Source organism: Delphinus delphis, chromosome 1 (genome assembly GCF_949987515.2).
Source record: "Delphinus delphis chromosome 1, mDelDel1.2, whole genome shotgun sequence".
Lineage (NCBI taxonomy): Eukaryota > Metazoa > Chordata > Mammalia > Artiodactyla > Delphinidae > Delphinus > Delphinus delphis.
Genome location: NC_082683.1, coordinates 152243354 through 152269165, shown reverse-complemented (window position 1 = coordinate 152269165; position 25812 = coordinate 152243354). Strand labels below are relative to the sequence as shown.

The 25812-nt window shown below is 37.7% G+C and overlaps 1 protein-coding gene across 5 annotated transcripts; it reads left to right on the top strand.

Annotated features, from left to right (window-relative positions):
* Nucleotides 1–1435: 1435 nt before the first annotated feature.
* On the top strand, nucleotides 1436–24723 carry ZC3H11A (zinc finger CCCH-type containing 11A). 5 transcript variants are annotated; one of them, XM_059996328.1, is made up of 16 exons: nucleotides 1436–1564; nucleotides 2650–2769; nucleotides 9595–9718; nucleotides 12048–12251; nucleotides 12377–12493; nucleotides 12766–12846; nucleotides 14091–14201; nucleotides 15012–15074; nucleotides 16432–16530; nucleotides 18602–18670; nucleotides 20466–20969; nucleotides 21479–21558; nucleotides 22449–22755; nucleotides 23372–23538; nucleotides 23897–23964; nucleotides 24381–24723. In XM_059996328.1, the coding sequence occupies exons 1-16, from the start codon at nucleotides 1511–1513 to the stop codon at nucleotides 24637–24639; spliced, it is 2427 nt and encodes an 808-aa protein (XP_059852311.1). In that variant the 5' UTR covers nucleotides 1436–1510; the 3' UTR covers nucleotides 24640–24723. The 5 variants fall into 5 exon arrangements, with proteins under 5 accessions (XP_059852311.1, XP_059852292.1, XP_059852301.1 ...); XM_059996309.1 differs by having other exon boundaries at nucleotides 22449–22761; XM_059996318.1 differs by having other exon boundaries at nucleotides 20463–20969.
* Nucleotides 24724–25812: the final 1089 nt, after the last annotated feature.

Below are 25812 nucleotides of genomic sequence, written 5' to 3'. Positions count from 1 at the left end.
ACAGTTTTGGAGTCCAGAAGTCTGAAAAGGTGTTGGCAGGGTCATGCTCTCTCTGAAACCTGTAGGGAAATGATCCTTCCTTGCTTCTTCTAGCTTCTGGTGTTTGCTGGCAATCCGTGTCATTCCTTGGCTTATAGATGCATCGGTTTTTGAACATTTAGGTTTCTCAGTGGTTTTCCATTGTTAGAAGAAGATGGTGATGAACTTTCTTATGCACTATTATTTTGCATATTTGTTGAATTTTAATCTCAGCATAAATTCTAGAAATGGAATTGGAAGTCATAGGGTATGTACATTTTGAAGGTATGTTTAGTAACATAACTCTTCTAACCTTGGTTGCTGACTTAAAGGCTGGTTTTTGTCATGGCCTGCTGTTCTTGGATTAGGAATTGTTATTAGGAAATATGAAGGAATTTGATTCAGCTGATTTCAAATTGTAGCTCAGTGTTTCTGTTGTTGTTGTTGTTTCTGGCCGCACCTCTCGCATGCAGAACTTCCCCTATCGACTGCACGCCCTGTTCCGGGGGTAGCACAGAGTCTTAACCACTGGACCACCAGGGAAGTCCCTAGATCAGTGTTTCTGAAACCTGATCTTCTGATGTAGGAGTTTGTAGAAACCCCTTCCAAATTCTGGCTTGTGCTCTTGTCATGTATTTTTACTTCTGTAGAAGCTTTCTTTCTTGAACCCTTTAGTGCAGGGGGCCAGGGTATGGCAGGGACTGAGGCGGGAGGGAATATTGGTCATTTTGCATAAGCACTATTTTATGGGTCAAGCCCTGAGAACTTCTTTTGCTCCTTGTTTGCAATTGGTGTGCAGCTCTTTGTCCATCTTAATTATATTAGCTATTAGCTCTACAGATTTTTCAGGAGTAATTGTTTCACCAATTTTTCTAGTGAGACAGTTTTTCCCACATACTTATAATTATATACTTTTGAAATAACAAAAATGCTTGTGAAAATATTGGAACTTCTGTTAGATGAAAAAAAATCTGGTTTGTCAGAAATGTAGATTTAGCAAATTATCTTGTGTAAAATAATCCAAGTCCCATTAATAATCTAAACTGCAGATCATTTATTGAACGTGCAGTGCTTACCTAGGTTATGCTGAAGCACCATAGAGAGTGCAAAAGAAAGAAGCATGGCTATTCTTAACAAAACTTTTACATTGTAGATGAGAATGTACAACTTTCACATCAGAATAAAATGTGAATCAGTTTTCATAAGGCTCTGTTATAGGCAATATAGACATACTAATACAATTAAAATTTGGTTTTAACAATGTGATCTCATTGGTCAAGGTGATTTGGAGGAGAAAGTTGGAAGAATTTACCTGAAATACTTTCGTTCATTGACTTCTCATTTTAGGATTACGTTTAAAAGACAATTCCTGTGATTGAGTTGTCTTTTGGAAGATTAAACCCATATCAAGAGGACTTGGAGCTGGTCCTCGCCTTGAGGAAGCAGTGGCTTGTTTTCAAGAAGCCACTTCTCATCTGAGGATCTACTCAGCATGCCTAATCAAGGAGAAGACTGCTATTTTTTTTTCTATTCTACATGTACTAAAGTAAGAATTGGCATCTCTAAATCATTTCTTTCTATGATTTCCCTAATAAAATTGGATAAGATTTTCCCAATATACCAAGTCGTCTCTGTGTTTTGCTCAGCTATTTATTATCTGCTGTCAGTTTTTAGTAAAGGGTAGCATTCCTAAGGGAATTCATTCTTCATCATTTTTTTCTCTTCATTTTATGTTCTCCATATTCTCCAAAAATAAAAAGGTTCATAGCATTTAATCATCATTCAGTGTTCTTCTAGCTGTAATTAATCTGTTCAGGGTGCTTTCGGAATTAGGAACACTTTAACTGTGGCTGGCCAACTTTGCTTTTATTTACTTTGTGTTAAATGAATGGGTGGGTTGAATTTGACTTCTTGCTTAAGATTTCCTGCTGAATACTAAAGCCATTTTCTAAATAAGCTTTTGCAGCTTTATTGCTTTTTCTTTGTCAGAGCTTCCTGTTTTTCAGCTTGATTCTTCTATAGCTCCATTTAGATCTGTCTGCTGTTTTCTGTTGTTCTTTTATGACTAATTCTATGCATGTGTATTTTTTTTCAAAAATTTTTCTTAAATCATATTGGTGCTATGTTTAAAATTGTCAGTTTTGAGCAAAGCTTTGATTTTATATAGCAAGTTGCACAACAGTAGCATTTTGTTTCAGATATTAACGTTGTATGAAATACATAGTGAAGTATGGAATTATACTTAAATTCTAATCTATTAACTTTCTGATTTTCCATTAAAAACTAGTTACACAAGTCAGGATGTATGAAATGGTTTTGAAGATTAACAGTAAAGTATATTTTTAAACAGTACCTAATACTCCCATTTGTCTTTTTCAGCCCCGTCTCTCAGCTTGTGTCATTCATGTTGTCAGATCAGATGTAGGATGCTGTCAAGAAATAGGTTTTAGGAAATTAAAAATTTGTTGGCCTCACATTGTTCGTGTCATCTCATCCCAGTTGTTTTCTACTTTACCTGTCTCTCCTTACTGCTTTGTGTTTGTCTAGATACCAAGAAATGTACAGTGAACATTTTGCCTGGGATCTAGTTTGGTACCACAGTTCTTTTCTGTATTATTCTCTTGTTTACAGGGTGACAGCTGTCCATTCCGTCACTGTGAAGCTGCATTAGGGAATGAAACTGTTTGCACATTATGGCAGGAAGGGCGCTGTTTTCGACAGGTGTGCAGGTTTCGGCACATGGAGATTGATGTAAGTTTTCAGTTTGTATTATAGTAAGTAGTCTTGTGTCCTAATGGGCCAATAAAAAATATGGGGGTAAAAAACAACATTTCATATAACATGTGAGTTAAATTTTTTTAATGACCTACTGAAATTTCTCTCATTAAAATGTTCACTTAATATCTAGATGTTATATGGTATGATTTGGTATCATATTTCTTAAAGGTAGTTTGGTAATCTGTCCAAAGTGTAAAAATTATATATGTATATTTGGGGGGTATTTATATTTCTATGTTTATTTTAAAGCAATCTGAACTTAGAGAAAACTTGCAAGTACAGTATTATAAAACTTTCTTCTAAGCCATTTAGGGGTAAATTACTGACATTTCCTATCACTTCCAAATACTTTCATGACTGTTTCCTACAAACAAGAAAGATACTGTCTTCCATAACTGTGATACAACCATCAAAATTAGAAAATTAATATATATGTATTATTTTCATTGAATCCTCAGATCCCATTCAAGTTTTGCCATTGTACTAGTGATGTCCTTTATTGCAGTAGGAGTGAGTCCAGAATCAAGTGTTGCATATAGTTGCCATAACTCTTCAGTCTCCTTCTGTCTAGAACAGTTAGTTTTTTCTTGCCTTTCATTGGCCCTGACATTTTTGGTAGTTTGAGGACAGTTATTCTGTAGAGTGTTCCTCAATTTGGGTTTATCTGATATTTTCTCATTACTAAATTCAGGTCATGTATATTTGGCAGGAATATCACAGAGTCACCTCTTATTACTCTTCTCATTGCTTATCATTGGGTGGCATACAATACTAATTATCCCATTACTGGTGTTGTTAACTTTGATCACTTCATTAAGGTGGTATCCACCAGATTGCTTCACTATAAAGTTTTCCTTTTTGTATTTAGTAAGTATTTTTTGGAGAGAAACTTGGAGACCTTGTAATTATCCCGTTCCTCATCAAGTTCTCAAGGTTTTTTTTCTAGCTTTTTATGTGTGAACTCATGGTTTCCTATTTTATTCAATGTGTTTTATGTCACTACTATCATTTGTTATCCTCAGGTTGACTCAGTTTGGGCCAGTAAGAGACCTTAAAGCTGGTTTTTGTGTCTTTTTGATGTTTCCATCATTCTTTGAACACGTCTTCACTTTGTGGCCTAACAAGATTATCCAGGTTCATCTGGTACTTTTCCTCCTCCAGTTGTGGAATCAGCCATTTCTGCAAGGAGCCTTGGTTCCTTCTAGTGTAACTGCTTCTGGAGTGTCACTGCTTCCAGGCATGCAGTGGACAGAACAGAGGAATGTATAAATGTGTATACATACATTTATATCATTGTTTATTATTTTATGCATTGAAAATCATGAGTTCACATAGATGCTTCCAATTTACCAACACTACAGTGTTTTGTGTAGGCTTCTCCTTATTCATACTTGTAACTCTTTTCTCCAAAACTTGATTTCCATTGTTCTTAATCTTACTTGATCAGTCCCCTAGTTACGTAAACTAGACAGTGTATTACAGCCTGTTTCTTCCTCTCAGGCTCTGATGTCACATGAGGCTGCTCCTGCACAGGACATCTTTCTCACCTTGTTTCTATTCTGACATCCTGTACCAGGGCAGGCCTCCCACCTTGCTCCACTGTGAGGACTCCTTCCTCACCCTGCTCCGGACCTCATGGATGCCTTTTTCACATCCTTGGGCTTTGATACTCTGTGTTGGGCAGCCCTCCCATGTGAGATGCTTGCTTTCCTCACCCTGCTCATTCTCTGACTGTACCAGGACCCACTCAGAAGAGCCTGCCTTCCTCACCTCACTTGATCTTTGATGCCCATTCTAGGCTGACACTCCATGAGTATACCCTCCTCACCCTACATTAGGATCCCTTCTGCATAAAAGCCTTGCTCACCCTTCTCAGGCACCAACCTTGTGCCAGGCCATCCTCCTACACAAACGCCTTACTAACCCTGACACCCTATGAGCTGGTTCCACCTTGTCACATGGATACCTTCCTCATCTCAGTCAACCTCCAACACCTTGCTCTGGGGCACTTGCCCTTCCCTCTCCCAACATGAATGCCTACCTCTCTCAGCTTCACCTAATGACTTTGGACTGAATTGTTTGAGAGGGGGTGGGGAAAGAAGAAGGAGACTAAATATGCAATTTGTATGCCTGTGGTTATGTAACTACTCCATTCTGGTTTCAGATTTATGGTCTCTCAGCTACATTCTATGCTGTCTTCTAAATAGGGAATTCACTAAATACATTCAGAAAAAGAAATACTCTGGAACTTTCAAAAGATCATGTTGTAACATTGCGAGCAGAGTGTAAACTGGCACAACTCCTAGGAAAGGTGTATCAGTCTCTAAGAACATCTGCGTTTGGAGATTTTCTAAAAAACTCGTGGGACTTGGCATATGGTTTATTCATGGCTAAGATTTATTACAGTGATATAGTAAGGTTACACTGATCATAAAAGAAAAAAACACAGAGACTGGAGGAATCCATGTGTGGGTTTCTTTTATTATCTTTCCCTCCCATAAGGGGTCACAAAGAACATACACTTCCCCCAGTGGTGAAAATGCAGCAACATGTGTGGGGTGTTTTTGCCCAAGGAAGCCCATTAGATCAGCATCCAAATTTTTTTATTGGGGCTGGTCACATAGGCACCCTCTACCTAACACATACCAAAACTCTAGTCTCCTAGAAGGATGTCAGGTGTTCAGCATAAGCCATATTGTTTGCATGAACAGTCCAGGCACAGTGATCAGTTAACTGACCAGGAGCATTATAAGAGCCAATTTCCCACATGCCGGGAAAGGACCAGCCTTACAAGCAGGCTATCTGAGGACTGCAGGCTTAGGGCTAGGCTACTCTGTTAACTCTTTTTTGCACAGAGGCTTGTTTGGCTGCATCTTTCAAAACTACTAACTACTTGTACCTTTGTCTCATCTGTACTCATGTGCAAAATGAGATCTATGCAGAATTACTCATTGTAACATAATTTGTAATATGTAAAGTGTATGAAGCAACCGAACCTTCATTTAAAATAAATTTTATTACATTCATACAGTGGAGTGCTGGGCAGCTGTTACCAAAAAATTTTAAAGGGATACTACTTATTTATTTATATGAAAAGATCAGGATATAGTGTCACTGAAAAAGCAAAGGACAGAATAAAGTGTGTAATATACTACCATTTGTGTTAAAAAAAAAGATAAGGAAAAGAATTTATATTTGTTTTTCACTCGTATATGCATTTTAAATATCTCTGGAAGTATAAAGGAGAAACCTAACAACAATGGCTATAGGAGAGTGGAGATGGGAATGGTAAGGAGTCGGTTTACTGTATACCCCCCTTTCTAGATGCATCGACTTTCATTATTCATGGGTTCCATATTTGCAAATTCGTATATATGCTAAAATTTATAACCCCAAAATCAGTACAGATGTCCTCTTCATGATCTATTTAGTGCCATGTTTGTTTGCATTTTTGTGCTTTTTGTTTGTGATTTTGCTGTTTTAAATGGCCCCCAAGTGTAGTGCTGAAGTGCTGTATGTAATGTCCCTAAGTGCAAGAAAGCTCTTATGTGCCTTGTGTAGAAAACACGAGTGTTCGATAAGCTTCATTCAGGTGTGAGTTACAGCGCTGTTGACCTTGAGTTCAGTGTCAATGAATCAATGATACTTACTTATTTATTAAAATTTTATTTATTTTTGGCTGCATTGGGTCTTTGTTGCTGTGCACAGGCTTTCTCTAGTTGCAGCGAGTGGGGGCTACTCTTCATTGCGGTGTGCGGGCTTCTCATTGTGGCAGCTTCTCGTTGTGGAGCACTGGCTCTAGGCACACAGGCTTCAGTAGTTGCAGCACATGGGCTCAGTAGTTGTGGCACGCAGGCCCTGGAGTGTGCGGGCTTCAGTAGTTGTGGTGCGCGGGCTCTAGGGCATGCGGGCTTCAGTAGTCATGGCACATGGGCTTAGTTGCTCCGCAGCATGTGGGATCTTCCGAGACCAGGGATTGAACCTGTGTCCCCTACATTGGCAGGCGGATTCTTAACCAATGCGCCACCAGGGAAGTCCCCAGTGATATTTATTAAATAAGGTATCTTTAAACACAGACACACATCAAACAAGATTATGTATTGATCACTTGATAAAAATGTGACCAAGAGCTTTCAGGAACCCAACTCTGTTTCCTTGAGCAGAATTGTTCAGTATTTGCTAATTAAATAATGTGAGCATTAACTATATATCTTTGGACCATGTGCTATGTTACTGTTAAAAAGTTAAAGGAGGGGCTTCCCTGGTGGCGCAGTGGTTGAGAGTCCACCTGCCGATGCAGGGGACGTGGGTACGTGCCCCGGTCCGGGAGGATCCCACATGCCGCGGAGCAGCTGGGCCCGTGAGCCATGGCCGCTGAGCCTGCGCGTCTGGAGCCTGTGCTCCGCGACGGGAGAGGCCACGGCAGTGAGAAGCCCGCATACCGCAAAAAAAAAAAAAAAAGAGGAGTAATCATACAGGAGAATGTTACTATGGAGGATGTGTTGCTAAGTGAAAATGTACAGAATTATATGGAACAACTTTCTTTTAAGTGTGAATCAATCCATTCTACAGGTTTTGGTTTTTGTTTTTTAAGAAAAAGAATTCTATACCAAAATAAGTGACTCTCACTGGGTAATGGCCTAACAGGCATTAATTTTATTTTCCAAGTCATCTTCTTTGCTTATGTATTACTTTTTATTTTGAAACAAAATTCAGTAAAAGTATTAAACAGATCAAATAAACGTCATGTGACTCCTGTATAAAGAGGATGCTATCACAGTAGTCATCCAGTAATTTGAAGATTGCTTTCAGGAAAGAAGTAAAAACTTAAGCAAACACAAATCCAGGAGTAAGGAAGATTGGCATTAGATTCTGCCTCAAGGAGTAATAGAATAATTGTTGTTATTCTAAAAAACAATGGTATCTATTATACCTACCTTTTAAGTGTAACGGGAGACTAATAAATTCTATCCAGTTTTTTCAGAGGCAAAGTTATTTGCTATACTTTTTTTTTTTTTGCGGTACGCGGGCCTCTCACTGCTGCGGCCTCTCCCGCCGCGGAGCACAGGCTCCGGACGCACAGGCCCAGCGGCCACGGCCCACGGGCCCAGCCGCTCCACGGCACGCGGGATCCTCCCGGACCGGGGCACAAACCCGCATCCCCCGCCTCGGCAGGTGGACTCCCAACCACTGCGCCACTAGGGAAGCCCTATTTGCTATACTTTTTAAAAATATGTGGCAGTAAATGCAGGACATAAATTTTTTACATAGTTTTTACCCAATCACTTTCAGAGATGTTGAGCTAATTTATATTTTCATTATCAGTATGTGGGACTCCATGATTCTTCCACATCCCTACCAACACAGTGTATTATCAAATTATCAGTCTCCCAATATAGTAGATATTGGGATCTTTGCCCCTTTTGATACATTTAAGGATCTTTTTGTAATGGTCATTGTTCCTCTGTTTCTTTCCTCCATATTTAAAGATTTCTGAAGTAGTGCTTCTGTTCTTTCCTGGAAATTTAATCCTTAGGCTGCTTATTATGAGAGGTCCAACATAATGCAGGTTATTAATCAGAATTTAGTTGCTTTTCAGAAGTGCTTATCACGTCTTTTTTTTTCTTTATTGAACTGTTTGTTAAAGTATATATAGAAATGTGCACATATCATAATCTTACAAGTTGAAGAATTTTCACAAAGTGAATATACTTACTAGACCAGCACCCTGATCAAGAAATAGAACATTTCCAACACTCTGTCTTCCCCCTTTGTCTCTTCATTGTCACTCACCACACCCCCAAAACTAATCACCATCTTGACTACTCTGCAATAGAGGAGTTTTAACTGTTTTGGTCTTTACATAAATGGAATTATACAGGATGTGCTCTTTTGTGTCTGGCTTCTTTCGTTCTGCACCCATGGTGTTAAGTTTATTCCCTCTCATTACTGGATAGCATTGTATTTTATGAATATACTACAATGTATTTATCCTTTCTAGTGTTGATGTACATTTGGTTTGTTTCCATTTTGGAGCTGTTACAAATAGTGTTCTTTGAATATTCTTTATATACATCTAATGTGTATATTAGAACTTATGTATGTGTTTCTCTTGGACATATATCCTGTTATCCAGCAAATCATTCTAGATGTACCAGTATTCTTGTTTTTCTTGTTCCCCTTTATAAGAGCGAGGTAGCTTGGGAAGGAAAGATAACCATCCTAGTGTGTTACATGAACCTTTAGAAGTCACGAATGGGAAGAGGAAGAATTTTTCCAAGTCTTGAACTATCAGCTTCAAATAATAACTGCAGTTTATTGCATCTTTTCTGTGTGCTAAGTGCTTCATGTACATTATTTCATTTAATTCTCATGAGAAACTAATTAATAGCTACTGTTACTCCCATTTTATAGCTGAGGAAAGTGAGACTAAGAGGTATTAAATTATTTGACATCACATGGTCAATAAGTAACATAATAGAGATTCTTGACTCTTATCCTTGATTCCATAGTCTTACCTACTATATTACCCTGCTTTTCTAAATTAAATGTAGACATTTAGGAGTTCAAGGATTAGGCCAAGGAGGAAAGAATAGCAGCAGACTACTTCCCTGTTCCTTTCATCTCTCTGTCATGCTAGAATAAGTTACTTTCAGCAGCCCTTCTTCCTCATACTCAAAATCATTTCACATGCCTCAGATTTTTTAACCTTGTATGAACTTTGTCCAGAAAACATGACCAAATTAATACAGGTCACACTATTTTTTATTTGAAAATAATGTGTTTTTCCTCTTACAGAAAAAACGCAGTGAGATTCCTTGTTATTGGGAAAATCAGCCAGTGGGATGTCAGAAACTAAACTGTGCTTTTCATCACAACAGAGGACGTTTTGTTGATGGCCTTTTCCTACCTCCAAGCAAAAGTGAGATTCGTTTCAATTTTGAAAGAATAGTTACTGTATAATGAACACCTACATGCACAATGTACAGAGTACTTTATAAACATTGCCTTCTTTTAGTCTTGTGAGAGAGCAGTATTATTTTCACTTCACAGATGAGGGAATTGAACTTTATTAAGGTTAAATGACTTGTACACAGTCATAAGCCAATAAAATAGCAGTCACGATTAAAACTTTGTTTCCAAAATCCATGCTGCTTCACAAATGTTTCTTGGCAAGATAGTTTAGATTACTACAGCTTATTACCTCATTTCCCATTTTCTTATCATATCTATAGAGATTTTCAAAAGAAATTTGATTCTCCAGGCCAGGGGTGTTGGCAAGTCTGGTCTTCCACCTGTTTTGTAAAATAAAGATTTATTGAAATGAAGCCCTGCCCATTTGTTTATATATTTTCTGTGGCCAGATTTTTTTTTTTTTTAAATAAGGAAACACAAGCTTTATTTATTTATTTATATTTATTTTTTGCGGTATGCGGGCCTCTCACTGTTGTGGCCTCTCCCGTTTTGGAGCACAGGCCCAGCGGCCATGGCTCACGGGCCCAGCCGCTCCGCGGCATGTGGGATCTTCCCAGACCGGGGCACGAACCCGTGTCCCCTGCATCGGCAGGCAGACTCTCAACCACTGCGCCACCAGGGAAGCCCCTGTGGCCAGATTTTGTGCTACTGCTTCAGAGTTGAGTAGTTGAGACAAGATCTACAAGGCCTAAAATATTTACTATATACCTCTTTACAGAAAAACATTTGCTAACACTGCCCCTGCTCTAGGGTGTAATCTAAAATGAAACTTACACTCTGCCAAAAGCTAGTATTTAAAGTCCTTTTAAAGTAATTTCCTAGTAGAGTGATGAGCCATTTAAAGCCACATCTGCTATGTGATTAAAATTTGATGGATATATATTTTTATCTCTATTTAAGGGGAAAAAGGCTCACCCCTTTCTGGTATAATTCAGAAGTATTGCCCGCTATCTCTTTAAAAGCTGCTTCTTGATCAAAGAGCCTAGAATTTTAGTATTAAAATTTAATGTCTAGAATTCGTAAATAGTTGCTGTGCATCTAGCTTCCTGTTTATTCTCTGTTTTGAGCACCCACTTTGAGTGTGTTTATGTGCAGTGAATAGTTACTAGTTGAAAGCCACATTTTCCCTCCCTGGGAGTTTAAAACCTAATTGGGAAAATGGGGAAATTAAAAATTAGATTAAAATTTTTTTTTTTTTTTTTTGCGGTACGCGGGCCTCTCACTGTTGTGGCCTCTCCCGTTGTGGAGCACAGGCTCCGGACACGCAGGCTCAGCGGCCGTGGCTCACGGACCCAGCCGCTCCGCGGCATGTGGGATCTTCCCAGACCGGGGCACGAACCTGTGTCCCTTGCATCGGCAGGCGGACTCTCAACCACTGCACCACCAGGGAAGCGCAGATTAAAATTTTAATTAAAAGACATGAATTTAAAGTACATAATGCTCAAAGAAAATCACCAAACTTATGATAGGTGGTTGGAGATTTTTTTTTTTAAAAAAAAACATCTTTATTGGAGTATAATTGCTTTACGATGGTGTGTTAGTTTCTGCTTTATAACAGAGTGAATCAGCTATACATATATCCCCATATCTCCTCCCTCTTGCATCTCCCTCCCACCCTCCCTATCCCACCCCTCTAGGTGGTCACAGAGCACCAAGCTGATCTCCCTGTGCTATGCAGCTGCTTCCCACTAGCTATTTATTTTACATTTGGTAGTGTATATATGTCAGTGTTACTCTCTCACTTCGTCCCAGCTTATCCTTCCCTCTCCCCGTGTCCTCAAGTCCATTCTTTACGTCTATGTGTTTATTCCTGTCCTGCCCCTAGGTTCATCAGAACCATTTTTTTTTTAGATTCCATATATATGTGTTAGCATACGATATTTGTTTTTCTCTTTCTGACTTACTTCACTCTGTATGACAGACTCTAGGTCCATCCACCTCACTACCAGTAACTCAATTTCGTTTCTTTTTATGGCTGAGTAATATTGTATTGTATATATGTGCCACATCTTCTTTATCCATTCATCTGTTGTTGGACACTTAGATTGCTTCCATGTCCTGGCTATTGTAAATAGAGCTGCAATGACCATTGTGGTACGTGACTCTTTTTGAATTATGGTTTTCTCAGGGTATTTGCCCAGTAGTGGGATTGCTGAGATATATGGCAGTTATATTTTTAGTTTTTTAAGGAACCTCCATACTGTTCTGTCAGAGATTTTTGATGAATTGGGACTGTATCTTCTGTTTTTAATTTATGACTAACTTTGTATGTCTAGCTGTGTTGCCCACTGTGCCTGAGTCACCAGAAGAGGAAGTGAAGGCTAGCCAGCTCACAGTTCAACAGAGCAAATTATCTGTCCAGTCTAATCCCTCTCCGCAACTGCGAAGTATTATGAAAGTAGAAAGTTCAGAAAATGTTCCTAGCCCTACACATCCACCAGTGGTAATCAATGCTGCAGATGATGATGAAGATGATGATGGTAAGCTTTAGCTCTTTCTTTAAGGCAAGTAAATGATCAGGGTAACTTAGTGAATTAGAATCAGACTTGAAGCTCTAGTAGACCTGTTTTTAATTGGGAATTTGCCTTAAATTTTGATAATATAGATCAGTTTTCTGAGGAAGGTGATGAAACCAAAACACCTACCCTGCAACCAACTCCTGAAGTTCATAATGGATTACGAGTGGCTTCTGCCCGGAAACCTGGGGTCAATTTAAAACAAGGTAAGAAGAGGCTATATTGATGCTGGTTCCTGCTCATAAATCTTACAGCACTGTTGAGTGAGTCCAGACTATTTTAAATACCTTTGAAATTTAGTTCATGATTACCACCACCTCCATCTTCCTTGCGCCCATTATACACACACACACACACACACACACACACTTAATTTCTCTTATTCATTGAACAAACATTTGAATGCCAGCTGTGTACAAATAAACTGCAGAGGTGAAATGGTGCTGGTTCCTCATGTGGTTGCTATTTGCATTCCTAGGTGAATGTTTGAATTTTGGGATAAAAACTCTTGAAGAAATTAAATCAAAGAAAATGAAGGAAAAATCAAAGAAGCAAGGTGGTGAGTTATCAGGAGTTTTGACATGGAGGATTTTTTTTTTAATAAATAAATTTATTTATTTATTGACTTGGTTCCCCCGGGTCTCAGTTGCGGCAGGCAGGTTCCTTAGTTGCGGCATGCATGTGGGATCTAGTTCCCTGACCAGGGATGGAACCCAGGCCCCCTGCATTGGGGGTGTGGTGTCTTAACCACTGGACCACCAGGGAAGTCCTGACACGGAGGATTGAATGTTGCTACAGAAGAATAGAAAGGACACTTCTGCAGCAATGAAGACCCAATGCAGCCAAAAAAAAAAAAAGATACTTCTGATAATAAGGACACTTGACACCAACCAAAATGAGCAAATAGATTTTGATTTTTGTGGCTTCTTTGAAGTAAAACACAGTCTTATTTAAATCACAGTTGCTTTTTTAACCCATTGCAGCTGTTTCAGTCCCTAACTGTTCAGAGCTAGGCACATACAATGAAGAACCTGAAAGAACTTGTTTATTTTGAGAAATATAACTAAAGAATAGCATATAAGGTTTTTGTTTTTTTTGTTTGTTTGTTTTTTTGAACGCATTGCATGGCTTGCAGGATCTTAATTCCCCACCCAGGTTATTGAACCCATGCCCCCTGGAGTGGAAGCATGGAGTCCTGACCACTGGACCGCCAGGGAATTCCCTAAACTATTACTTAAAAGAGGAAAAAGTTCATTTTGTAGTAAGTGAATTCTTCCTCAAGAGCTACTAGGATTTTCTTCTGGTGCTTGCCTTAGCCTGGTTGATCTATATTTCCAACCCTAAAAATTATATAGTGTGAAATGCATTTAGAGAGAATCAAATGGTTGGTTCTAAGTGCCTTCTTGCTAAGGATTGTTCCGTAGCAACTTTGGAGTTGTGTTTTGCAGATAATTGAATATAGATGGAAAAGATTGAATTAACACACTTAATAGCTAATGTGCTTCTGAGGTTAACTTTAGAATAATGTTAGCCTTCCTAGTAAATAAAAGTACATTGAGTGCCTGAGTCACTCAAAACAGTTTTATATTTTACTTTCACATTGTGCCAAAGGCAGATAAAAAATAAGATTATCTCCCCTTTCCCTACTCCATTTCACTGTAGGCAAACAGGAACACAAAAACTGATTGACTTGTAGTCCAGTGGTCTGTGTTGGATTTACCTGGTCTCAAAAACAGAATTTCTTGACTTCTGATAGCTGTATTTTCCATAAATTATTTACTGTTTTTGACTCTCTATATTTAGAAGGTTCTTCAGGAGTTTCCAGTCTTTTACTCCAACCACAGACCATTCCAGGTCCTGAAAAAGAGAATGTCCGGACTGTGGTGAGGACAGTAACTCTGTCCAACAAACAAGGTGAGGTATAGGTAGGTCTTAAGAGGTGTCAGCCTACTACTTTTAAATGACTGGGAGAGCAAAATGCTTGGGTTGGGTATATTGGTGGATTTGCAGGGAGTCTTCAGTATGTTGATTGGATAGAACGATGAAAAATTAGTGCATTTGCCCCTACTGTTTAAAAAGATGAAATTCTTAATCATGCAGCTCTCACATTATGTATTGTATTTGATTTTTACATATACTGTTTATTTTATCCAACAAATTTATTGACTGTCCATTGTAAGTAAAGAACTGTAATATACCTTTTAAGTTATAGAAAAATGTAAAAGTCTTTTTCCCTTAATAGTTTTAAATCTGATAAGGAATATGACACAAGTAATTGTAGTATGCAGATACATTAAAATGTGCCATTCAGACAACAAAGAATCAAAGGAAAGAGATCTCACTTTTTGCTGGGGTGATCAAGGAACGTTATATAGGAGAGTTAGCAGTGGAGTAAAGTATGATTTCATTTAACATATGGAAGTGCACAAGCAAAAGTATAGCTTGGGTTTTATAATCAATTGGTTAGACACAGCTTGTCTTTGTGTACTTAGCTACTATTAATTAGGACTGTGCTATTGCTTCCCTTTGGACTGTGCATTTGGTTATTTAAATTATTATTTAATAGGTTGATTTTTTTTTTCTTTTAATGTGGGTAGTTTTCCTTAAGACTGAGATCTGATTTCCAAGAGACTTTAATATCAGAGCATACTTTGTACCCATTAGTAGTTACTGAATACGGAAAAATTGGCTAATGGTAGAGAAATTCTGTTTTTGCCATTTTAGGAGAAGAACCTTTGGTAAGATTGAGTCTAACGGAGAGACTGGGGAAACACAAATTTTCAGGAGGTGAGATAAGTTTTGAGCATATCCTTTGTTTTCTGCTTGTTTGTGCATTACATATCTCCTCCAAATTTCTCTTTATACAAATGCCGTGTCAATATTGACATTAACTCCCTTGTATTTCTGGCTGAAAGCATGTATAAAATCTCTTCATGTTTTTGACATGTGCAAAGTTATACAAATTTATAGTGTTTTAATTAGATTATGGCCAACTTTTTAGAAGGTACTCGGTTTAAAAAAGAGTAAAGAATACCTGTATTTGTATGGATAAATTGAAATTTGAGTTTTTAGAGGGAAAACAAAGTGTCCAGTTAATATAAATTCAGTCCTTGAATTTATTAGTGCTATTTTATACTTAGGGAAGTATTTTACCATGTAACTGAATTACTGTGTACTGACCCTAGTGTATCTGTCTCAAAATAATTATTTTGAAGATCTTATCTGACTTCAGAGGTTCCTTCATACTCCTTTAAAATGTGCTTATGAGTATGAAATCTTATCTGTTTTGTGTTTTGTTTTATACCATTCTCGCTGCCTGAGAAATTTAGGTAAAAAATTACGGAAATAATCTATTTTAATATCAGCATATGTGTAATAAACTTTGTGATTTGGTGTTGTATATTTAAATTACAAAGAAGAGGAGAGAGAAAAGTACATTCTGTGTAGGGTCTTTAAAGTTTTTATGGGACCCTGCTAAAGTTCTACCTTCAGTCAAGTGATCCAAAGAATAGTTTTTAAAAACTTTTGACATTTAAACAGCTTGTATTGACCAGTGTAATGCAATAAACCAGGAGTCAGGAAACTTGGTTCAAGTCCTGGCTCTGTCACTAATTGGTGACTTGGGTAAGATACAGCATCTTTCATAACCTTAGATTTCTTATCTGGAATTGAAGAAAGGGGCTCTTTGGCCTTTGGAGTCTTCATGTCCCTGGAAAAGTTTTAATTTTATGGTTCTTTTGCTGTCCTCCTAATCATCCCAGTTGTATTTAATCACAGATCGACCTAGAATTCAACAGTTGGCCAGTTAAAGATATTTTTTGTGCATGAAGATTTTTTTTTTCACATATTCCTATTCCTGAATTTCAGCTTTAATCAGGGTTTATAATCCTCCATTTATAGTTTTAGTTACTTGGTAAATGTTAATTTGTGCATTCTAATTTTTTTATCTCCTTCCTTACCTCTTTTTTCTGGGACATTTTTATTCCTTCTCTAACATTGAGTTATAAGGAAGCTAGTGAATGAACACATCATATAAATGCAGAAAACTTACAGAATTATTCATTGTCTGTTTTTGCCTGTATTTCTTGACCTTGCTAAAGGTTGGCTTGAAATCTTAAACTGAGTTCCCTCTCTCTGTTTGTAGGTTGCGACAGTGATCCTCCATTAAAGCATAGCCTTGCACAAAGACTAGGGAAGAAAGTTGAAGCTCCAGAGACTGACACTGACAGAACACCAAAGAAAGGTATTTTTGTTCTAATATACTTTGTGTGTGTAATCTTGACACTTGTCTCTTGTAATGTTAACAGGTATGGTTTGTCATTCTTTTTGTTCAGGTTAATAAGATTATTATCTTCTTGTGTCTGTTTTATTATTCGTTCAACAAACATTTGAATGTTTACTCTGCTGGATTCTAGGTAGACACCATTGGATAAAAATAAACACCATCACAGACCTCAGGAGCTTGTAGTATAATGGCAGATAGGAATCTTTACATATATTGTGATAAATTCTGTGACAGAGAAAGTACACAGTGTTATGGGAGCACATAGGAAGGGCACCTAATCTCACCATCTGTCAGGGAAAGTTTCCCAGAGGAAATGATATTGAAGCTTAGACCTGAAATATGATTTAGCCAGGTAAAGTTGAAGGGCCAGAGGCAGAGAGTATAATACACAGAAGGCACAGAGCTCAAGGGACTCACTGTGACTGAATCAGAATTGGAATGAAGAGCATGGTAACTGGAGAGGAAGAAGGGATTGGTCGTATAGAGCAGGAGTCCCCAACCCCCGGGTCACGGACAGGTAGCTGTCTGTGGCCTGTTAGGAACTGGGCCGCACAGCAGGAGGTGAGCAGCAGGTGAGCAAGTGAAGCTTCATCTGTATTTACAGCCACTCACCATAGCTCGCATTACCCCCTGAGCTCTGCCTCCTGTCAGCATTATAGTGAGTTGTATAATTATTTAATTATATGTTACAATGTAATAATAATAGAAATAAATGCACAATAAACGTAATGCGCTTGAATCATCCCAAAACCACCCCCTCCCCACCTTGGGTCCGTGGAAAAATTGTCTTCCACGAAACTGGTCCCTGGTGCCAAAAAGTTTGAGGACTGCTGATAACAGAACCTTTTAAGCCATATTAGAGAGTTTGGGCTTATCCTAAGATAGTAGCAAATAATGGGAAGGTTATAAACAAGGATCAGAGATCCTCATATTGGCATTTTGGAACCATCATCTAAAATATGGAGAAAGGGGATAAGAGTGCTGTCCAGGAATGAGTTAGCAGGCTGTTAAAATAATCCAGGCAAGAGGAGTTAGTGTCATAGATTTAGTGTTCTGGAAGTTGGTATGAAGAGATGCAGACTAATTTGAGAGATATTTGGAAGTTAGAATGATTTTATAGTTGAAGTTTTATTTATAGAAGGAAGTAAAGGGTTGGATTTTTTTCCCTTTGTCTCACTTGCAGTGAAGCAGTGGTGTTAATTACTTGAAAAAAAAAAGGTTTTTTCTTCTTGTGTTTAGTTTTAACTTCTGCCGAAGATAAGACACTTCTTTACACTTCTCCCCTAGCCCGAGAGGCTTTGACGAGTAGACTTTCTTGTTTGGGGGCTTTCCTGTATTCTGAAAGCTGTAAACAGAAGTTAACTTTTTTTTCTTTGCAGTCAAATTTCCTTCCCTTTTGCCTATCAATCGTATTGAAGACTCTCATAACTAAAGAGCATATTTCAGATGGATCTAGGGGGGAAAAAGCCTTTTGATGCCAATAAGATTTTAGAATGATAAGATTTTAGAATGTTGCACAGTAACAAAATTATTTCCTTAAATTCAGTAATTTTTGCTTTTCAGATGTAAAAGAGAGGACTTTTTCTTTGTGCTTTCCAAAGTGCTCTAGAGAATCCATTATTTGTATAGATCTATCTGTACTGTGAAGAAGAAGTTGTAAGACCTGAATAGATTTTTGAAAAGCATTTTCATTAGAAAACAAGTATAAGCCTAATTCGTGACCTTTGAAAAAGATTTTTGACCTATAGAAAGTCTCTGTTCAACTTTTTTTTTTTTAAGACAGTGTTTGTTGATTGATTGATTGATTGATTGATTGCTGTGGGCTCTAGGTGCATGGTCTTCAGTAGTTGTAGCTCATGGGCTCTAGAGCACAGGCTCAGTAGTTGTGGCACATGGGCTTAGTTGCTCTGCAGCATGTGGGATCTTCCCGGAGCAGGGCTTGAACCCGTGTCTCCTGCATTGGCAGGCAGATTCTTAACCACTGCACCACCAGGGAAGTCCCCAACTTTTTTTTTTTTTTTTTAAACAGTTCAAGTTTCCAAGTCTCTGAAGGAGCGATTAGGCTTGTCAGCTGGTCTAAACAGTGAGGAGGCAGCAGGTAGGTAAACTCTAATGCCAGCTCCTGATATTTTTTTCCTTGCTGTTAAAATCTTTGGTTTTTCTCCAGTTTACCTTTTGAGTTATGTTGGGGCTTACGTTTTCTGTTTTTTGTGGGTTTGCTTTTTAAGTAATAGTTTTCTCACTGGAATGAGTTCTCTTTTTGTAGTTAAAGGTGGCAAAATGATTGTTTATGATAGCATTAATAACCAGAAATTAGAAATAATCTAAATATCTAACAAAAAGGAATTAAGATAGTTATGTACTAAAATAATTGCTGTCATGAAAAGTCATGTTCTGAACAATAATGATATGGGAAACTTATCTCCTTGTATTGAACGAAGAAAGGTTATGAAAGTATATACAAGTGCTTTTGTCTTAGGGCAACATATGAATCTTTTTTTTGGGGGGGTGGGGAATGAAATTTATTTTCTTATTATAGAAACATATTCCTTAGCGAAAAGGTCCACATGTGAGGTGATTTCCAGTTTTATAAAAATATATGCCTAGAAAAAAAGATACACTGAAATATTAACATTGGTTTTATCTGGGTGTTGAACTTTTAAGTAATTTTAATTTTCTTCATCATATTCCTCCTGTACTCTAATTTTTAGACTTTTAAAATTGTGAGATATAACTACCTAAGTGTATATACCTGTGTTCAATTTTAAAGAATAATAAAATGAACATTTTGTGTTTTCAGCCATCCAGCTTTTTTATTAAAATATTTTATTGCTGGATTCAGTAATGCATTTAAATTTTTATATCTATACGTATGAATGGTGTTAGCCTGTGCTTTTCCTTTTTCATCCTATCCTTATCTTTAGATAAGGATAAGTATCATAAAAAGGGAATCTGATGTCAAACATTCTTTTGTAAACAACCTGAATTTACTCTTCAGAAACTTTGAGGATTTCCTCTTATTTCTTCCTACTAGGCTGGGACTTCACTATGATAGATCTAAACATGGATCTTTTTGTTCATTATGCTCAGTGTGTAGTGGGTCCTTTGAATTTAAGGACTTAACTAACTTTTTTTTTTATTTTTTTTTTAACTAACTTTTTTAGTTGTAGAAAATATTCCTCTGATTTCTTTGAGCATGTCCTCCCCACCCTTCTTTTTGTTTTCTCTTTATGGAATTGTTATTAGATGTTGGAACTTTTGGACATACGCTCCATGTATCTTAACCTTGCCTTCATACTTTCCATTCCTTTGTTTTTTTGCCTCACTTTCTATGACTTTTGCTTGGTTATATTTTCTAGATTAGGAATTGACACACTTTTTCTATGAAGGATCAGATGGTAAATGTTTTAGACTTCGAGGTTCACAATCTCTTGTTGCAACTACTCAACTCTGCCACTGTAGTTGTTGTTTAATTATTGGTCCGTTAGACTGCGAACTATCAATACATGTGGGCAGAGTTTGCATTTTGCTTGCCATTATATTTCTAGCATACTGTCTAGCATGTGTTTATATCTGTGCACGAATGGAAGAATTTATTTTTATTGGTAAGATTTATAATGACAAGCTTCTCTAACTAGTAAATGGCTTTCAGGATCCTCAGGAATAAGCTTCTGAATAGCAATCCAAATCACTAATTTTTGCCTCCTGAGAGTTTTCCTTGAGGGCCACTATCTAAAATTGAGATTGAAACTAATGTGCTTTTGACCATTTTAATTGCTTGCCTAAGTGATACCACTCTATTGGACTCTGTCCTGATCCAAGAATAGAGAGATCGTAAGTCATTAAGAGATGACATCCAAGTACAGTGATTTGTTTTTCCCCCATGAAAGCAGAGAGAGTTACTAAAGTTGGTGAGATCCACGTGAAGACATTAGAAGAAATTCTTCTCGAAAGAGCCAGTCAAAAACGTGGAGAATTGCAAACTAAACTCAAGACAGAAGGACCTTCAAAAGTTGATGATTCTACAATAGGAACAAGAACCTCCTCCACTGTCCGAATCAAAACGTTCTCTGAGGTCTTGGCTGAAAAGAAACACCGGCAGCAGGAAGCAGAGAGACAAAAAAGCAAAAAGGACGTAACCAGCATCAAGCTAAAGACTGATAATGAAATTAAAAAAACAGTGGTTTTGCCATCTGTAGTAGCCAGCAGAGGACAGTCAGAGGAACCTGCAGGTAGAGCGAAGTCTATGCAGGAAGTGCATATCAAGACGCTGGAGGAAATTAAACTGGAGAAGGCTCTGAGGGTGCAGCAGAGTTCTGAGAGCAGAACCAGCTCCCAGCCTCAGCCTGAGGCCACCCCAGGGGCAAGACGGCTTCTCCAGATCACTAAAAGAACAGGTAACAAAAGAACTTGGTCTGTAGTACCACTTCCCCAGATCATATTTCAAAGGGCGGTATTCTACAGGATATTCATAGGAATTCTGTGAGAACTTTTCTTTACTCAGATAACTTTGAAAACCACTGGATTAAAAGAAGTTAAGCTGGGCACTGAAAGAAGTTAAGCTGGCAGTCCAGTGGTTAGGAATCTGTGCTTCCACTGCAGGGGGTATGGGTTCGATCCCTGATTGGGGAACTAAGATCCCACAAGCTGTGAGGCGTGCCAACACCCACCCCCACCCCACCCCCCAAAAAAGTTGTTAAAGCTCTTTCTTTACAACAACTGTATATAGACCTTGATATTTTAATGTGCATTTTGAATCTGTTTGAGGACTAAGTAGATTTTGTCCACAATTTTTATTTGTCCTATCTTATCATTACTTTTATTAAGAAAAGTTTTGTTTAACTTCATCTGTTACAAGGTTGCAGCACAAATAAAATTACTAGTGATGTGTTTAATGTGAATCTAGGTATAAAAGAAGAGAGGAAACTTAAAGAAGAAAGTGTTGTTGCTTCTCAGAGCAGTGTTACTAGAACAGAGGCTAAAGAGGTGAGTTTATTTAGAATCATTTTATAATTTTGTCCATGGCAAGCAAAGGCTAGATGAATGGTATATGTGCTTTTTAGTTTTAGTTTATAAGTTTTCTATTTAACACTTCACTGATGTATTCAGGTAAACAGTCTTTCACTATGCTTATAATTTTCTATGAGAGTTTTCTGTACTTCTGTGTATATCGGTGTTTTCTGCCCTTTTAAAGTTGTTTTTAATTGGCCATTCATATTTTTTAAACTAAGTTTTCCCTTGCCTTTGAGAGTAATGCTACTCATTTATAAAACTCATGAATTTTTATTTTTTAAAAAGAATGAGAAACCCTATAATTCCACATTCCAGATGTCACTACCCTTAGTTTTTTTGATGCATTTCTTTCAGGCCTTTTCTTTGTATATGTATGTACGTGAACTTGTTTAATGTTTAACTCATATTTAGAACATAGGCGAGAACTCTACAGTGTATCATTTTGCAGCCTGCTTTGACTTTACCATATTAATAATACTTTAAGACAATTGCTTTTACCGGCCACGTAGTGTTCTATTACACAAATATAGTCTGTTTCTGGACTGGATTTTGTTTTACCCAGTTAAGATAATGAACGTCTTTGTACATACATTTTTGTGCAAGTGTCTGATTAGGAACCATTTGTGTTAGACTTACGGTCATGATAGTCTAGCTTATAGAATTTGGGTTTTTATTGTTCCACACATCTTTTATCTTGATCTTTCTATTTAATATCATACAAAAGGCAAAAGCTCTTGTGTTCTAGATCATGTGAAACTTTGCTTGACTTAGATGTTAGCTTGGTAACTTATAAACAATAATTATCATCATACAGATTGTTGGAGGTACTAGATTTTAATTCTGTCGTTTAAATTTATCCATAGACTTCAGATGAGACCACAGCAGTTGACGTCACTAAAATTCAAGTCAAGAGATGTGAGACAGTGAGAGAAAAGCATGTGCAGAAACTGTCGGAGAAGCAAAAATCAGTTTTGGCACGCCTTCGGGGAGATTTAGACACTTGCAACACCCAGTTAGAGAAACCAGTGCTCGCTACCGTGCCAGACATCACACGGCTCCTGACTAAACGGCCTCATTCAAAGATATCCCAGAAGACAGAGGTGGAAACCTCAGGGATTGGGCACTCAAAACTGAATGTGAAAGGTGCAACACAGACCTTGGAAAAAAGGGGTAAAGGTGAATGTTTTTTCTAGTGCATTTTGCTTTAGAATTTCAAAATTACCAAGTTTCAGTGACTGCCTGGCAATAATTGGGTTGAATTTCATTTGCCTTTGTATACTGATCACACAGGTGGGTAGTAATATTTCTGAAAATTCTATTTAAAAAGACAGAAAGACTAGATGAGTTCCTTTTTCACAATTTAAAATTGCTGTTTATAAGGCTTTGTCTAAAACTTTCCATGGTGCCTTTTCCCTCTGGTTTTGAAGGAGAAAAACACCAGGGAAGCAAAGAGCAGTAGCAAATTCAAGAGGCACTGAAAGGAATTGTTTGAGAGAGAGAAGAGAGGGGAGAGTGTGTGTGTGTGTACATGTATGTACATGCACACACACGTATGTAGATACATGTGTGTATATATACACGTGTGTGTGTGTATATTACGGCCAAGTGTAGTGCAGATTGCTGGTGGATCATTTTCAGTCTGGTTTTCTTTTTTGGTTAGTTGGTTCGTTTTTTTACTTATTTGTGCTGTTCCTAATTGCTGAGAAGGAATTTTGATATTCTGAGTTATTCTCCATGTAAAAAGGGGATTATTCTAGCTTTTAATCAGATGTTTTCTGTCTTGTAGCTAAACCTAAAATGAATGTGAAGCCATCTGTGGCTAAAGTTGTCTCATCACACAAAGTGGCCCAAAAACGCAGGGCAGTGGAGCCCCACTCTGCTGTCATTGCATCTGTGAAACCACTCACCTCCAGCAGTGTCCTGCAGAAAAGCCCAGTCAAAAAAGCAGCTGTGGTAAGAAGGAAATCCACCTCAGTGGTGCTTTAGTCTGTGTGGTAGGAAAGTGGGCAAGATGAATTCTCTGTTAGCTCTCTCTGTATTATGTCTAATAGTTTGTCAATTCCTAAGCATTTTAGTTGTTTAGGTTGTTACTGTATATTGTGTTTACAGCTTAAACATTTGCAGTGGCAGGGTGAATTTTTTTTTTTTAACCTAATTAAGATATTTTGCTTATTTGTACCCTCAGTCTTCGGGTTTATTCTTGGATTCCCAGGCTTAAAGAATGGTTCTAAGAAGGCAGCAGAGAAAATGAATCTGCTCAAATTTAAAAGCCTGACTCTCCCACTGAATTACCTTACTCTCACTTTTGTAGGCTGTTGTCCCACTTCTCTCTGAAGACAAATCAGTCACTGTGCCTGAGACAGAAAAACCTAGAGACAGGTAATACCTTGCAATTCTTTTTAACCAAAGTTTAGGCCGCTATTACTGTTTATGCTCTCTAGAGAATAACACTGCTAAATAATTTGAAAAATTTACAGTTTAGCCACATCTAAATAAATCTGCTAAACTTCATATTAATTGCAGGAAAACATGATATTCAAGGTTGCTGTTCTCTTTTGGTGCTGTTGTTTATATTTTGCCTGTATTATTGAAAACAGTTTTTAAACACCTGTCTGGATTCTCCTTTAAAGGATGAAAATGCTTTATCCCAAATCAGTAAAACAATTCTTTGTTTATGTGTGTCTTCAGAAACAACTCTTTGCTAAAATTCTTTGTGTACCTGAGACTGGGTGGTCCAGCCAACCATTGATGAAGGGCAATTATCTAATAATCCTTCGGGTTTTTTTTTCTTACAGTTTTGTGCTGCCTCCAACCCAGTCCTCTTCAGATCCTTCCCCACCAGAAGTATCTGGCCCTTCCTCATCCCAGGTGGCCACAAAAACTCGCCGACTCAGCTCTGCCTCAACAGGAAAGCCGCTACTGTCTATGGAGGATGATTTTGAGAAATTAATATGGGAGATTTCAGGAGGCAAATTAGAAGCTGAGATTGACTTGGATCCTGGGAAGGATGAAGATGACCTTCTGCTTGAGCTATCAGAAATGATTGATAGCTGAAGGTTGTAGTAGAACATTTAAAACAAAAACACAAAAAAAAGACTCACCAAAAACTGGACTTAGTTTCATCTATTATAACATTTATCCAAAATGATCATTTCTTTAGTCTAGAATTTTCCCCAAATAAGAAATATACCTCTGAATTATCCATGTGTGTTCTGGATTCCTTGGGGTCAGATTTTTAAAGTCCCTTGGTAGTCGTTTTGTCCATTTGATGCCATTGTTTAGCATCTTTGAGAAAAATGTTCTGTCTTACCCCTCTCTCCACAAAAAGACTGAGCGGGAGACCTAAGTGAAAGGGTACAAGAAAACTTAGTGACTCCTTGAGGTGTTTGTCAGTTTTGACTTTTTTCCCCTTTGTTGTATTATTTCTTTTATGTATTATCCTAATGTACCTACTGTTACCTGAGTTTGAAAAGGATGAAGACAGCTGCTACCATTAAGGACCAAATTTCATGCCACCACTAAACAAAAAAATCCACTCAGTCTGTGTTAAATTGTACGTCTTTTTAAAGGTATTTGGAAAATTCAACTAAGCCTCTAGAGACAGCTGAGCAGCTCAGGAAACCTGTAATCTGGACATAACTTTTTGGATGTGATTTTCATGCTTCTACTGCTCTGTAAGCCTCTGAAGAGCAATAGCTGATTTATTATTACTGTAAGTTTTTAAGGCTTTAAAGTGCCTCAGGGGTCCTCTGAAACTAATTTTCTATTTCTGGGATTCCTTGGATTCTTAATAAGAGATGGTGACATAATGATTACAGGAATTTATTTTTTAGTAAGAAAGTTGTCCCTTCTCTTCTTCAGTACTTGCCACCTTACTAGCATTGAATTATCACAGGGATAAAAATTGGTTAACTTTTAATTTCTAATTCTCCTAGCAAACTCCTCTTGCCCAGTATTTATTTGGTGCCCTTTAAACACCTGAGGGGGGCGGAAATGAACTCATTCAAGCTGCCATTATTTATCTATGGACTGTAGCAGTATGCTGAATTGTACAGTAGCAGGGATTATCAAGATGCTCTGGGGGTGTATTGTATACCTTCCAGTTTTCTTCATTTCCGAATTGAATTTTCGTTTCTTGATGTTGGTCTCCTTCATATCACCTCAAGGTTTAGACTGTGAAGGAACAAGTATGATGGGAATAATAGTCTTGAAAGGAGACATACTGTG